Here is a 15,908-nt window from a genome sequence, read left to right as displayed (position 1 = left end):
AGGACCCCCAGGGCAGGCAGCACTTCCCAGCAGTCTTTCTGCCCATTTGACAGATGGGGGAACCAAGCTGGAGGTGAGCAGCACAGAGAGCAGGAAGCAGAACTGGGGGTAAAAGTCAGAACTTGGCACCCTCACCCCGTGTCACTTCCATCCAGGGGGCACCATCAGGTTCTGGAATCCATGCAAAGGGCGACCTTTCACCCAGATTCAAGAGCTTCTTCCCTGGCCTTTATCCCCCCAACCCCAAGGAGCAGGCTTGCATCACAACACCACAATTGAGTTGGGGTAAGAACTTCCATGACTCCTGACTCAAGTTCACATCACTGACACACACAATCTCTTCTGTTCCATTTGATGGAAACTCAATGAACATTTTAACTCTGCCCTGGCCCTGACCTCTGAATTCCTCTTCTGGAAGAAAGCAGTGAACACTGAATGAACACAAGGCTCTAGCATCAGATGTCCTGGGTTCAACCCCCTGCTTTTATTTTTATTAGCTGTGTGACCTTAGGCAAGTCTCATTGAGCTTTTTGAACCTCAGTTTCCCTCATCTGTAAAATGGGGAAATACTGTGGCTGCCATGAGAATTAAGAGAGTGTGTAAAGCCAGCTAGTGCCCAGCACACTGTAAATAACCAATAAATAGTTGCTGTTACCATTAGCTGGGCTTCAACTGTAAGTTCTCTGCTCAGATCCCTCTTCTCAGGACTTTAGTCTCATTAACTGGGAAAGATGGGGGCTGAGGGACCTGCAGGGCCAGCCCTGGATACGGATCCCTGGTGACATCAGTCGGTTCCCTGCTGGACACGGCTGTGGGCTCCCCGAGCACCTTGGCTCTGGAGGCCAGTCCTGAAGTTCCTCATTTAACAACCACAGGCTGGAAGGATGCCCGGACATCAGTTGAAACGGAGGCCCAGGAGGTGATGGTTTGTGCAGGGTCACGGTCCTGAGCTGCAGAACAGGGACTGGTTGGTGGAGGCCCTCCCCAGTCTGAGACCAGAACGGGTCAGCTGGAGGCTTAACTCACACCACATTTGCTGACCTTTTGGAGGTTTGTCGGTGCATGTGGGGGACGCAGCTTGACTCTGTGGAGGGTCGAGGACTGGGCAGGCATATAGCCTCTCAGGGGTCCTCTAGACCAACTCCTACCCTCTACAACATCCCTGCCCCAGAGTCACCTTCTTTCTATTGTCACTCAAACACTTCCAACCTGGACACAGACCCTAGTCTTCTCAGGGGCCTGCGAGGAGTGGCAAGCAGCTCAAAAAAGTGACATTGGGCAGGGGAGGGGCTTGCTAAAGAACTTGCTGTGTTTCTGGGGATGTCTCATGGAAGGAGAACAGCTGGATGACCTCCCTGCACCCATTCTTCACAACAACCTGCGTTTCTGCTAATAAGGTGAGGGAATTGAGGCTCAGAGGGGTGAGGAGACTTGCTCAAGGTCATCCAGCTAGTAAAGAGTGTTGCTGAGATTTGAAGTCAGGTCTCCCTGACAGACAGCAAACGCTGTCTCATGGTTGTCTGGAAGCAGGAAAGAAGGGCGTCTGGCCAAGCTGGGCTGCAGTTCCCTGCGTCCTGTCCTCTCTGGATCTTTGCCACCTGACAGAGCCCCCCGAGGACCATAGGAAAGGCAGGGATTACTCCGTCCATTTTACAGCTAGGACAGCCAAGGCACACAGAACCATTCTCCAGCCCTGGACTATACAGCAAGCTGTGCAGGGCAGAGGATGCAGGTTCAGAGAGGATACATGTGGATAAAAACCTAAAATACCTCCAGTAGGGAGACTAGAGCGGAGATGGAACTCCAGGGCAGGGTCCAGGACCCCATGTGGAGTCCAGACTCACAGGTCAAATCAGCAGAGCCTCTGGTTTGGCCAGGCTTGTCTGAACATGCCCCTCCCCTGCCTTCTGGAATCTTCCCCCAGCCACCCTGAGGCATGGGAGCTCTCCAGAAACATGAACCCCAAACAGGTGAGTGGATGCAGACCTTTTCCCCCAAGCTCCTCTGAGTGAAGCTCCCTGTCTTGTTCCTAAAGGGAACTTGTGGGACCCCAGCAGGATGATTCCCACACAATCCCCAACTCAATTTGCAGGATCAGCTTTCCTCTCCTTCCCGCCCCTGCATGAAGCCCTGCAAAAGGCCCTTTGTGCGAGGGCCACGGTGAAATGACGATCTGAGGGAGAGTGGCACAAAGGAGAGATGAGCCCACCAACCTGAGAAAGGGTCGATAATTTATAAGCCTGAGAAACAGGCAGGGAGGGAAAACTCTAAGATTCATTAAAATGCCCCGAAGTCCCCAGGCACGGAAGCATCGTTGAGAAATGGCTTGTCCTAGGAGGAGAGCTCACCCTGGGAGAAAAGAAAGGGCTCAGATGACGCCAAGAGAGGAGCTCATTATGTTTTTCCTCTGGCTGCGTTTCTGGGCTGGAAAATGTGCGGCACAGGAGAGCGATAATGAGGGGGCTGAAATTTCAGCCGCTACCGGCCAGCCGTGAGACAGGGATTTAGAACAAAGCGATGTCTGTCTGCGCCCGGTTTCTACCTCCCAGTCCACAGCGTCTTATACCAGCCTTCGGGCCCCCTGAAGCCCCAGATTGGGATGCTGATAACAAACATGCTGGAAGCTCTGGGGAGGGTGTGGGAGGGCCTCTTTTAGCTGGACATACAAAAACACAGCTCTGGGCTCTGGCAGGAGCGAGACCTGAAGATCTTCCCGTCTCTGCTTGGACACTGAGGTGTGGAGACCCCAAGGGAGGGACCCTGGGGTGCTGAAGAGAAATCCCTGGGCTTGGCAATAAGGAGACCCAGGTTCAAATCCTGGCTCTGCCACTTAATGGCTGTGTGATTCTAGTCAAGTCCCTGATCTTCTATCAACTCTAAAATGGGGATGATCCAGCCGAGGCATATAAAAAGAACTGGTTGTCAGCATGTTATCTGGCACATTACAGGTGCTTATTAAATCTCCCTCTCTGCATGTTTAACAAGCACATGGCATTTACTGGTACATGAAGAATGGATAAACAAGATTTTGCTGTATAGCACAGGGAACTATATTCAACATCCAATGATAAGCCGTAATGGAAAAGAATATGAAAAAGAATGTATAACGTTTATAACTGAGTCACTTTGCTGTACAGCAGTAATTAGTACAGAGCTGTAAATCGACTAAACTTCAATAAAAATCCATTTAGAAAAAAAATAATACATTCATATGATTCAAAAGCCAAACAATCTAAAAGGTGTAGCCTTCAAAAACTCACTCTCACTTTATTCCCTATCCACTCTAGTTCCTCCTCCAACAAGTGACGGCCTTTCATTGGTGTGTGTGTGTGTGTGAGTTCCCGCACACAAATACAAATAGAAGTCACACATATTTTAGGAGCATAAAATACACGCACATAGCATTCACGTGCCAGGTACTGATACAAGTACTTTGTAATATGAACTCATTTATTCCGTCGGAACAACCTGATGAGGTAGGTTGTTCGTCATCCCATTTTACAGATGAGGAAACTGAGGCAGTAATTTCACCAAAGGCATCCAGCTAATGAAGAGCAAAGCCAGGATACTCTGGCTCCAAAGTCTATCCTTGAAGCACTGCACTGTGCCAGGATTTCCTTTTCCCTTCCAGGGAGAAGGCTATGTATCCAGAACTTCAGGTGTCAGGGCATAACTATGCTCTTCCTTCAGACATAAGGGAGGTGGGTGCAGAGCAGCAGGAGCAGCAGGGGCAGCAGCAGCTGGGAGCCAGGTTCTCTGCTCCCCTCAAGAAAACAGGCAGCACACTATCAGATAGAATGTGGATAATAAGAACTTACTGTATAGCACAGGGAATACTACTCAATACTCTGTAATGGTCTATATGGGAAAGGCATCTAAAAAAGAGTGGATATATCTATATGTATAACCGGTTCACTTTGCTGCACACCTGAAACTAACACAACATTGTAAATCAACTACACTCCAATAAAAGTTAAAAATTGAAAACAGACAAGTGCCTGCAGCCAGATTCTATGGCCGCGAGGACAATCTGTCGGGATACAGAGGCCTTTTCCTCTCCCAAAGGCTCAGAAGGGTGAGGTGACCACGTGACACCACACAGCCTAGTGTGGGGAGACAGGAAGCCTGAGGGCCTGGTGCCCACGACCCCTGGGCCCTGCTCACTCACCTGGAGCCCAACGCTGTCGGCCTGGCCATCTTTGATGAGGTGGGAGATGAAGAGTCCACAGCCAAACTCGAGGCCGCCACGCACGCTGAGGCCGAGGCCTTCGGGGTGCAGCCGGTCCAGACGTACCTCCTTCAGCTTCCTGCCGTGGAAGGAAGGGCCGATGACAGCCCAGCTCTGGTCCAATGGCCAGCACTGCCCCATCCACTTGTCAGAGACCCTGTCCATCCTCAGGTAACCTCTCCCACCCCCGCCTCCAGCCTGCAGCTCCCTCCGTTCCACACCTGGAGCGCCGGGGGGTCAGCTGGTCGTACTCCACCTGGTGTTTCAGTGGGATCAGAGGCCTGATGGCATCGAACAGGGGCAGACGGCTGGGCTCATTGATGACCAGCTTCAGGTCCCCCACAAGCACGGCCACGTCCATGGTCCTGCAGAGGCACGGGGGCCCTGGAGCCTCATCCATAGCCATGGCCTCTGAGACCCAAGGATTCCCAGAGGAAGCAGTCCTGGGTTGGGTCACCACCCCTGGGCCCAGAACTTGGGTGGATAAAAGATTAGAGCCCCTAACCCTGGGCCAGGTGCCTCAGAAGGGTTTGTTCTCCCATCTAAGTATCCCAAGGAAACCATCCAGGTAGATGAAATCAAGCCAGGATTCTCACTCGTCTCTAACTAGTTCCAAAGCCCAGGGTCCTTCCAGACAGGAAACGTCTGTGAGGTGGTGGCCAGCCCTCTCATACATACCCCTGCTTCTCACCTCCAAGCTGCAGCTGAGCTCTGTAAATCCTGAAATCACAGTATATCGCACGAGCGTCTACCTCATACCGTTCAGACCCTCCATGTCTAGGGCCGACACTTTTCTGGCTACCAACTGACTTGTTTATTCTCAGTCCACCACCAACTTTTAAAAATATAAGTTGCTCCCTTCTCAAAACCCTTTGACAGTTCCCCACTGCCCAAAGGATGCGGTCCATCCTCTTTGGCAGGCTCAGGGTCTCCATGACCTGTCTCTGTGGACCTGCCTGGGCTGTGTAAATATTTGCTGACACAAGTGAACGGCGTGTCTGCCTGATTCCCAGGAACACTGAGCACTGGCCTCCCTGAGCCACCCCAGGATTTAAGAGGGAAGTCGTCCTGTCTCAGAACGACCCATCCCAGGGCTTCCTGAAGATAGAGGTACCCGGGCTGTCCACGGAACCTGGACCCTGCACACTTACTGGTGGTACATCCGCAGCACATCATAGAGATAGTCCTTTTCTGCATCATTTTCAATCAGAAAGTCCACCTGGAAAACCCCAAGGCAGAATTATATGTCCAGCCCCAGCACCCCCACAGCAGATCCCAGGACAGGGAGGGCACTGACGGTGGTGGCAGCGGGGTGGCCCTCCTCCGCATCTCTCCAGGGTTGTAAGAAGAGGGCGGAAACCGGAGGCCAGGCTGGCACCTGACTGCAACACATCAGAAGTGCAGACCACCCTGACGTGGCCACAGGAGTCCTTTTGCCTCGCGTCTGGATGTGGTCAGGCTGAGCCTCATCCCCAGGGCGGTGATGCACACAGCGATGCATACACGCATCATACTTGTGAAGCCCTCGTGACGGTGATGCACCCCCACGGCAGTCGTACTGCCGATCACCTCCATGGCTATGTCACCTGTGTCCAGGCCAGCAACGCGACTGTCAGCTCCCCGGTCTGGAAGCCCACTGTCTTACCTGATGGTGGCTGTAGTGCCGGATGACTGCTTTCAGAAAGGATTTAGGCCACTCACTCAGATAGCACATCCCCCGCCCCCGCCAGAGCCCCTAGCACTGAATTCTCCCTTGTCCAGTCCTGGCCTAAGCTGGGTCAGCCCTGACTTCTGATCACTCTTTCCCCTTCCTACATCCCTGTGTGCCTCCCCTGCCACCGGAGGGGGAGAATCAGATTACATTTTTTCAGCTTCCCTGACGTCAATGGCTGGGAGTCCAGGGTCAGGGTCAAGAGCTGTTTCCTTAGCACCTCAATCCCAGGGGAGCTGGTGGGCCAGGAGCCCCGGATTCCACTCCCTCAGACAGCTCACTATGTATCTCTGCACTGTGTCCTGAGCTCTCTCTTCAGCCCAGGACTGAGTGAGAGGACAGGGTGGGGGCTTGAGGGGTCCTTGGATCCCTCCCTTCTCCAGGCCCAGCAGCAGAGTCCAGGGCCTCAGCCCACATAAGGGAGAAGATGCTACTGGAAGCTGCAAGCTCCCACCTGATTGGTCCTCAGAGGAAAGTCGGAGCACCTTTGCCTTTTCTGTGGGTATCTTTAGGATTCTGGGAAGTTGGGGGGAAATCTGTTTGTCCCAGATACAAGCCCCTTGGGATTTCTGGCCTGAGCAGATGGGTACAGAATGCAGACTTCTGGTTTTCACCTAGCAGTACCTTCTTCCCTCTTAAAATCAAGCTGAACATTTGATTAGAGATGAGAATAAGCTAGGAGGCTTGCCCTGCACTGACTCAAAGCAGCTTCAGAAATTTATCCTACCCACTCCAAGGAGGGCATTCCTACTTCCTCTGCTTCAGCGCCCCTTTCCTTCAGGCCAGTAGAAGATGGGGGACAGAAGCACGTGCTAGAGTGGGCAGCACTGAATGTCAGGTGGTAGCCTTGGCTTTTCCACACACCACAGAAGTGGGCACCTCGAAAAGCCCACATCTGTGAGGACCCAGTCTGGACTCTCTCCGCACTCTGCCTGGGCTTGTGTGAGAGGGGTGGGGAGCCACACCGAGACAGACTTGGACTGCCCATGTGTGGCTGCGGTGCAGGAGTCTGAGCAGAGAAAAATTCTCTAGGATCAGATTCAGAAATATTTAAATAAATTGGATCATATCACTTTCGTGCTTAATAGCTTCTCATTGTACTTAAAACAAAATTCAAGAACTTCCCTGGTGGTCTGGTGATTAAGATTCCAGGTTCCCAGTGCAGGGGGCCCTGGTTCAACCCCTGATCAGGGAACTAGACCCTGCATGCCGCAACCAAGACCCGGCGCAGCCAAATCCCTTACCTGATCAAGGCCCAACTTTAGCTCCTGCCACTCTTCCTAGCTACACAAGCCTCCTTTCAGTGTTTCCCACAGGCTACACTTGCTCTAGCCTCAGGGCCATCATATATATTGTTCCCTCTGCCTGGATGGTTTTCCTCCTTCCCTGCATGGCTGGCCTCTGCCCCAGGGAGGTCTTCCTGCTCACCAACCTAAACAGAACCCACTCCATCACCCCAAAGATGCTTCAATTCCTTCATTACAACAGTCACAATTTGCAGTTAATTAAGGCTTGCTTTTTTGTGAACTGGTTTGTTTCCTTCATCAGACAGAAAAACCCCACAAAGGAAAGATGAAGTCTATTTTTTCTAAGTCTCTTGAGCCTAATGCATAGAATGTGGTCAGTAAAGAAGTATCAGAGGGATTTCTCCATCCCCCTGCCTCCTGGTCCATGCACAGTCAGATGGGAGGAAGGGAATCATGGGAGCAGAAGGGGAAGGCAAATAACATTTGCATCATGGGATGGCACCAAGAGCTTCTCTGGGCCCTACTCCACTTGTTTATCTCACCAGCCCTACAAGGCCAATTTTGCAGATGAGGAAACTGAAGACCAGAGAGGTTACAACATGTCACACAAGGTACCACAGCTAATCAGAGACAGAGCTAACATTTGAACCTCAGTCTATCTGATTCTGGGGCTTCCCCAGTGGCTCAGCGGTCATGAATCTGTCTGCAAGGCAGGAGACACAGGAGACATGGGTCCAATCCTTGAGTCAGAAAGATCCCCTAGAGTAGGGCATGGCAACTCACTTCAGTATTCTTGTCTGGAGAATCCCATGGACAGAGAAACCTGGAGGGCTTCAGTCCATGGGGTCCCAAAGAGTCTGAGTCACTGAAGTGACTGAGCATGCATGCATGCTATCTGATTCCAAAGCCTATGCTCTCCCTGCTATACCACTGCCTGTGTGAGTCAGGACTTCCAGGGAAAAAACTTCAAGGGCTCTTCAGGCCAAAATTTCAAAACTTTTGCTCTCAAGCAGGCTCCCCTTATCTCAAATCCCCATCTCTCTCCTTCATACTCTTAAGAAATCCCTTTGGGTTTGGTCTAGAACAAGCAAGAAAATATCTCTTTTGGATGACTCCTGGAACTGCAGATGTTCTGCTTTCTATGAAAGCATAAAAAGCCCATCTGCTCTGACTGCAGTGAGGAGAGCCCAACCAAAGGGCTTCTAGCTCAATTCCAGCCATGGGTGGTGACGTAAGACAAAGTAGAGGAGAGGGAAATCCCTTCCTGACTGAGGCCTTATGACTGAAGCTCTCTGCAGAGAGAGCTTGCAGAAACGCCTCCTGCTGCATCATTAGGTGTAAGAAGCGAGGCACTGTCCTCCACAGACACCGTTTATGCACTGGGTGGAAAGTAGAAACGGAAGACAAAGGCAATTTCCAATATTAGAGTCTAAGGTTCTGCTTTTCTGCATCCCAAGCACAGATCACCTGGAGATGCTCTTCGAGGAGAGATCCTATTCCTGGAGGTCCCAGGCTTCTGGTCCTTGTGGGCAGCCCTCCAATGCTGACCCCTGCATCCAGAGGTCCCCACCCAGAAACTACATCCTATCAGTCTCCTGCTGAGGCAGCCTGCAAAGTTCAGCTCTTTAGCTCCATTCATTCTCAGAGCCTAGGTCACTCCAACCCTGACTTTCAATTCTGCCCTTCCCTATCCCTCCAGGGTCATCTCTATCACCTCCCAAGTGTGACTCAGGCTGCGGCCAAACAGACCTTCCCCTAACACACTGGAACCTCCTCGACCTCATTCAGAATTGTCCCATCTATCCCCAGCAATTCAACTTGTCCATTTAAAAAAATTATCCATTTACCATAATATCTGGGAAATCATATCTGGCTTATGTAGAATGTTCTTTAAACACCAACGTAAGGGATAAATCAAAATGGTGGGAGTCTCGTGACCCTGACCATTTCCCACCCAGGAATCTCTCCAAAAAGACTCTGAGATGACAGCACCACTTTGTTCTCTGACCACACCTGAGTGAAAACACACGCACCAAGAAAGACAGCTGATAAGGATGGAACTTTCTCTGGAAGCCTGAACGTGCAGAAACATCAGCACTGTAATTCAAATTTTGCTTGTAAATATTTAACAAACTTATACGATGTCTCTTCCTCCTGGAATCTAGGTTCAAGCAAATTCCTCAGGAGGGTCCCCCCTGTACCAGTCCAAGGGGCAGCTTCAGGGATCCCGTCCCTGAATGGGATGTGTGTTGGAATGGCTGTGTGTCATTCTCCCAAAAACTTGTGCTCAGCTACCTGTAACACACCTGGTACATAGTAGGTCTTAAAGCACCATGCCATGCAAACAGGTGCACAGTGTTCAGTGGTGACTGCTGAATGAACTCCAACAGCCTTAGTCTAGAGCCTTCCTTCTATCCTCTCCGCCAGTCCGGAGTCACCTTCCCATCACTCCTCAGTACACAGCCTCCTGGATCTGTCTCCTCTTAGCTCAGTTCCAGTCTCAGACCCACACAAGATGACCTGCCCTCCCTCTTCCCACTGACCTCTGTTTTCATTTAAGGGGAGTCCAAGCCCCCTCTTCTAGAGTCTTTCCTGACCATGCCCAGCCCAGAGCCTCCTTACCAGCCTCCCAGCCTGAGGCCCTTGACTGGCTCCCTTATTTGGGCCAGACTCTGCTTACAGACAGGCCACCACATCTGAAGTACTTTACTTGTATTGTCTTTAAAAACCATCTGAGGTGGATGGATATTACCCCCATTTGACAGATGAGGAAATCAAGGCTCAGAAGTAGTAGAGATGAGATGACTGCTGGCTCCAAAACCCTTGCTTTTTTCCAAACTACCACATTGTATCCACTTACCAGTTAGAACCTCCTTATTTGCATTTGTCTAATACACATTAATTGAGCACCTACTGTGTGCAAGACACCATGTCTTCTTTCTCTAACTAGATATAAAAAGCCTTTCCCTTTCTTGGATCCCTCTTGATGGACATAGAAGCCCTAAGTAGACCACCATGTACAAGTAACTGTGTGGGGGTCCCTTTACCACATCAATACCCTATGCCCACTCATCTTGTGCCCACTCATCCTGTGTCTGGCCCCCTCTGTCCAGCATGAGACTTCTCTGGCCAATGTTCAGCTGGCTCAGTGCTATCGGCCTGCATGGTAAGGGATATCTCCCTCCTCACAAGGTACAAGCCCTTGTCTAGGGCACTGGAAGTAGACTCTGGGTTTGGCCTTGGGTCTCTCCAACCTCACCTCCCTGCCTTCCTCCATATGGACTGCCCTTTCAGATTGGCCTCACAGGGGAAGCACACAACCTTCCGCTCATGAAAATTCATGTATGCACTCAGCCAAAGACGGAGAAAGAGAGCAAGAAGCAGATTAAATAATGCATGTTGTTCCACTGGGTGACATTTGCCCTCCTAGGGCTGTGTCGGGATTAAATGAATGAATATCTGTAAAGACATTCACTGTAAAGACATTTACTGTAAGACAGTGCCCAGGGCTCCAAAACTTCAAGGGCTCTAAAATGTGTGCTGTATTGCTTCCCTTTTGCCTCCAGACCCACAACCCAGCCTCCTCCACCTAGAGGAGTGTCCCAGGAAGCTTTGCCTGGGCTCCCTGCCCTCTACTTCCTTCTGGGTTCAGCCAAGGAGGGCGGTAAGACAGTCTGGGGAGAAAGGGAGTGGGGTTCTGATTCCCCGGCTCTCTCCGTGCCAGACCACCACGAGGCAGGTGCCCCCACCTGAGGCTGCAGCGTCTGACTGGACATCTCTCTGCAGCCACTCTCTCCTTTGTTCTGGGACCCCTTCCCTTGCCCCTTGGGGAGCCCCTGGCCTCCAGTGCTGCTGCTCCCAGGCTGTGTCACCACGCCTTGGCAGCTCAGCCATCCTGCCCTTTCCTGTAAGCAGTCCCTTCTTAAACTCTTCAGTCTCCCATTTGAGTGAGCCACCTGCTTCCTGCTGAAGCCCTGGCTGGTGTGAAATCTTAGCTATAAGCACTGGTGATACCAGCAGTATTTCTTCTCTGTGAGCTCTTCCTCTACCTATAAAAGTCACTCAGTCGTGTCTGACTCTTTGCAACCCCAAGGACTGTAGCCCACCAGGCTCCTCTGTCCGTAGAATTCTCCAGGCAAGAACACTGGATTGGGGAGCCATTTCCCTCCTTCAGGGGATCTTCCCAACTCAGGGATCAAACCTGGGTCTCCTGCATGGCAGGCAGATTCTTTACCATCTGAACCACCAAGGAAGCCCAAGTCTCTTCAAATGCCAGCTCCCCTTGGTCAAGCCTTTCCTCAGGCTCCCCCACAAAGCCTGCCCTGTCATTCTCTCTGCACAGGATGACACTTTGTCCCCACCTCTGCTGTGGGACTCACCAAGCTGTGTTGGACTTCCTTTCTTCACCTGCCTGTCTCCTCACTAATCCCTATGTGGTCACAACACATTTCTAGCAGGAGGAAGGCGGGCAGTGAGGCCACGCCCCCTTCCCCACGTGGGTCTGCATGTCTCCCTGCTTTCAGTATCCTCCTCTGTAAAATGGGAATAAAAGTATCTCGTAGGATTCCATCCTTTTGTGAGAGATTAAAAATGGCTTTTTAAAAAATTCTTCATTGAGTGAATAGTTGTTACTTTGAACAGTGCCTGGAAAGTAGCAGGTTCTAAGTGTTTGTTAGTTAAACTAAGTAAGCATAAATGAATACAAGTCCCCTGTTCTCAGCAGCTGGCAGAGACTGGACCTCCATAAGTGTCGTTGGGATGTTGGGATCTAGTTCCACTTCCACCCAGGCCTGCACAGTGTGCATCCTGGAGTTCAGCTCAGTCGCTCAGTCGTGTCGGACTCTTTGTGACCCCGTGGACTGCAGCATGCCAGGCTTCCCTGTCCATCACCAACTCCCGGAGATTGCTCAAACTCATGTCCATCAAGTCGGTGATGTCAACCAGCCATCTTGTCCTCTGTCGTCCCCTTCTCCTCCTGCCTTCAGTCTTTCCCAGCATCAGGGCCTTTTCCAATAAGTCAGTTCTTCCCATCTGGTGGCCAAAGTATTGGAGTTTCAGCTTCAACATCAGTCCTTCCAATGAATATTCAGGACTGACTTCCTTTAGGATTGACTGGTTGGATCTCCTTGCAGTCCAAGGGACTCTCAAGAGTCTTCTCCAACACCATAGTTCAAAAGCATCAATTCTTTGGTGCCCAGCTTTCTTTATAGTCCAACTGTCACACCCATACGTGACCACTGTGGGCATCCCAGAGAGCACTGGGTTTATCTGACTCATGTTTTATTATCCTTCGTCTTTTCAAGAGACTTGTGTCATGCTTACTAGTTGGTAGCATTTGACCCAGTGCCAGGCACAGCAGATCACACCCTTCTGCTGGTTCTCTTGCCTTGCTTGAGGTTCCTTCTCCTCTTTGTCTCCTCTACAGGTTGGGGTGCCCCAGGCTCTGTCCTGAGTCTTCTCTCCATCAGCACCGTCTCCCTAAGTGACTTCACCAGTTTCTGGGGTTTAAATACCATTTATACCATAAGAATTCACTGAGGCTTATCCCAAGCACAGAACTTTTCCCTGATTTTCACACTCCTACATCTACTGATCTTCTCAGTCACCTTTGTACTTGGAGATCTAAAAGGTATTTCAAACATAAAACATTCAAAATGGAACTCTTGGTTTCCACCAAGAGTTCTGTCTCCACCAACCTCCTCCCCCTCCCAACACAGTCTCACCCTTGATACCTTTCTCTCCACACCCGCAACCATCCCATCAGCAAAGCCTGTCAGATCTACTTGAACATATATCCTGGGTCTGGCACTCCATCTAGTCCATTGCAGGAGCCTCCTAAGGGAGGGTCCGCCTCCTCCCCTTTACCCTCTCAGTCTGTTCTCTACCAGTAGTCAGAGCAATCCTCTTAAAATATAAGTCAATCATATCACTCCCCTGCTGGCTTCTTTCACTTAGAACAAAACCCCAAATCCTGAGTATGGCCCATTAGGACTCTACCACCACTCTGATCCATCTCCCACCACTCTTCATTCCGTAAGTCCTCTCAGAAACACCATCCGACTTGCTGTTCCTAAAGAAGGCAACCAGATGCTTGCCTCAGGGCCTTTGGACATGCTGTTCTCTCTTCCTGGAATGTTCTTCTTACACCAGGTGTTCTACCCAGTGAGGTAGAAATCGGCTCATGAGGCAGAAATGACTGCATGCTGATATATCTGCATGACTCCTTCCCTCATTTCTTTTATGTCTTTATGTTTTTGCTGAAATATCACTTTCTTCAGAGAGGTTTTCCTGACTACCCTATAAAAAGTACTATCTCTTCACTCTTTATCCCTTCACCTCACTCAGTTTATTTTTTTCATAGCGTTCATTGCTACTTGACATTTTATGACACTTTCATTGGTTTGCTTGTTAACTGTCTGTCTTCCCTACTAGAATGTACTCTCTAAGAGGGCAGAGACTTTGTTTTGTTATTCAGTGGCTAGAGTACTGCCTGGCATGTATCAGAAACTGAGTCAATATTTATTGAATGCGTGCATGAATGAATGAAAGATTAGCAAATCCCTAGAAGGCAGAGGCTCTTCCTGACCTTATTTATCCCCCAAATCCCCCAAGCCAGATGTCTAGCTTTGGGCAGGGTACACTACAGATGCCCATGAATATATGATTGCTAAACAGTCAATAAATACTTTTTGAGCAAATGAGTAACCAAGTTTCTGCAACCTGCGGGTACAGTGTGCAAGAGCAGGTTTCTTTTGAAAAGCTGGTTCTCCTGGGGGGAAGCCTTAGTCTCTGATGCCCCCCTCCCCTTGCCTTGGTGTCCTGGCTGAAGGCTGTGTCCAGGAAGGGCATGCAAGTGCTGCTCATGGCCTTGGGGAAACTGCACAAGCCCAACAGTCCCCGCTCAATGGTCCGGAGACTGTTGGGTCATCCATTAGGATGCTCTGTAGGCATCAGTGGGGAAAAGTGAGGCCATTTACCAAATAGCTGCTGCACAACCAGAGCAGCCAGCATTTGAACACCTATTTCATCCTCACCATCCTGTGAGGTGAGCACAACGAATTCCATCTCACAGTGAAGGAAACTAAAGCTCAGTGAGGTTAAGCGGCTTGCCAAGGTCTCACTGCAGAGGGGGACAGGACTGAGATTTGAGCCGATTTCTACCTCGCTGGGTAGAACACCAGGTGGCTCAGGTGGTGAAGAATCTGCCTGCAGTGCAGGAGACCTGGGTTCGATCCCTGGGTGGGGAAGATCCCCTGGAGAAGGGAATGGCAAACCACTCCAGCATTCTTGCCTGGAGAATCCCACAGACAGAGGAGCCTGGTGGGCTACAGTCCGTGGGGTTGCAAAGAGTCAGACACGACTGAGCAACTAACACACACACTGACTACCTCATTGGAAAAGACCCTCATGCTGGGAAAGACTGAAGGGCAAAGGAGAAGGGGACAGCCAAGGCTGAGATGTTTAGATAGCATAAGTGACTCAATGGACATAAATTTGAGCAAACTCCGGGAGATAGTGAAGGATAGAGGACCCTGGCGGGCTACAGTCCATGGGGTCGAAAAGAGTCGGACACGACTTAGCAACCAAACAACAACTACCTAACTCCAGACAACAGACAACATAGATATTTACTGAGGCTTCACTAAGTAACAGGCTCTATTTAAGCTCTCTACACATGTGTAGGTCTCATCTATCTCTCACAATAAACTTACTAGTTAAGTATTACCGTGATCCTCATTAACCAAATTGGAGAACTGAGGCACAGAGAAGTTAATAACTATCTCCAGGTCACACAGCACTTTCCGTAACAACACAGTACCTTTAATGTTACCTCCAATGACTAAGGATTTATTTAGATTACAAATCATTCTCAAGGGGGTAAATTTGCTCAGAAACACTAAGGAAGGGGCATCTAGAAAGCAACCAACAGCAAGATCTCTCCTCGGCTGCTTCATCCTCTCTCCTCAGTTCCCAGATGATCTCCAACCTGGGAGGGGAAGGCTGCTGCGGCTTCCGAAGCAATGGGGCACAAAGTCCAGCCCCGGCCTTGCCCAGCACGCCCCGCCTGCACACTCAGGGCATTAATAGGTAATGACTCTTGTGATGAGGAACAGCAGGGCGGTGGAAACACAGAGGCCTGGGGCCCTTTGGGGCGCATGGGGCCTGGGGAAGAGAAACAGGGGCTAACCCAGGGGTTGAGTCAGACACCGGGGACCCCAGAAACAACTCTCTCAAAGAGGCAAAGAAAAGTACCTCATGAGGAGAAGACAAAAGAGGACCCGACATTACTTTCAACCCCAGGGCAGGAAAGTGAAATTCAAGCCTGAGTCATCTTGGGGTAGGGGACGGGCAAGTGGGTTGCCTGAAATCTACACTCACCAAATGTCCCCGGTGGCTGAAATTTCTCCCCTTGGGTCCCTTTGCAACAGGATGCGCTGGTGAACACTGTCTCACACTCCCCTTGTTATTTCCCAGCCCCCATACTCCTGCATGAACTTCCGGTTATCTCTCATCCCTGGGATCCCAAGGCCTCATTTTTAGAAGACTCCGGCCAGCAGGAGCTGTCCCCTTTGTGCCCCCACCAAACCTTGATTCCAACACTCAGCACCCAGGTGTGGGTAGTTATTAGTATAGGGTCTGTATTCCACCCACATGGCCAGCAACTTGAAGGCACAGACTGGGTGCTCAAAACATGTTTCTTAAGTGAACAACTGACCGTTGG

At 50.5% G+C, this 15,908-nt stretch overlaps 1 protein-coding gene across 2 annotated transcripts in view; it reads right to left on the bottom strand.

The window, feature by feature from the left end:
- USH1C (USH1 protein network component harmonin) overlaps positions 1-15,908 on the bottom strand; it is a 48,665-nt gene that overhangs the window by 31,608 nt on the left and 1,149 nt on the right. For both annotated transcript variants that reach the window (XM_086338365.1, XM_086338364.1), the window contains exons 2-4: positions 5,380-5,447; positions 4,450-4,593; positions 4,169-4,307 (exon numbers count right to left, since the gene is read on the bottom strand). In XM_086338365.1, coding sequence (XP_086194491.1) covers positions 4,169-4,307; positions 4,450-4,593; positions 5,380-5,447 — 351 coding nt within the window. The remainder of the gene's footprint in view (positions 1-4,168; positions 4,308-4,449; positions 4,594-5,379; positions 5,448-15,908) is intronic.

Source organism: Bos grunniens, chromosome 15, assembly GCF_055505025.1.
Source record: "Bos grunniens cultivar Pamir isolate PY7600 chromosome 15, Bosgru_T2T1.0, whole genome shotgun sequence".
Classification (NCBI taxonomy): domain Eukaryota; kingdom Metazoa; phylum Chordata; class Mammalia; order Artiodactyla; family Bovidae; genus Bos; species Bos grunniens.
Note: the sequence above shows the minus strand (reverse complement) of the source record. Positions and strands in the feature narration are given on the sequence as shown.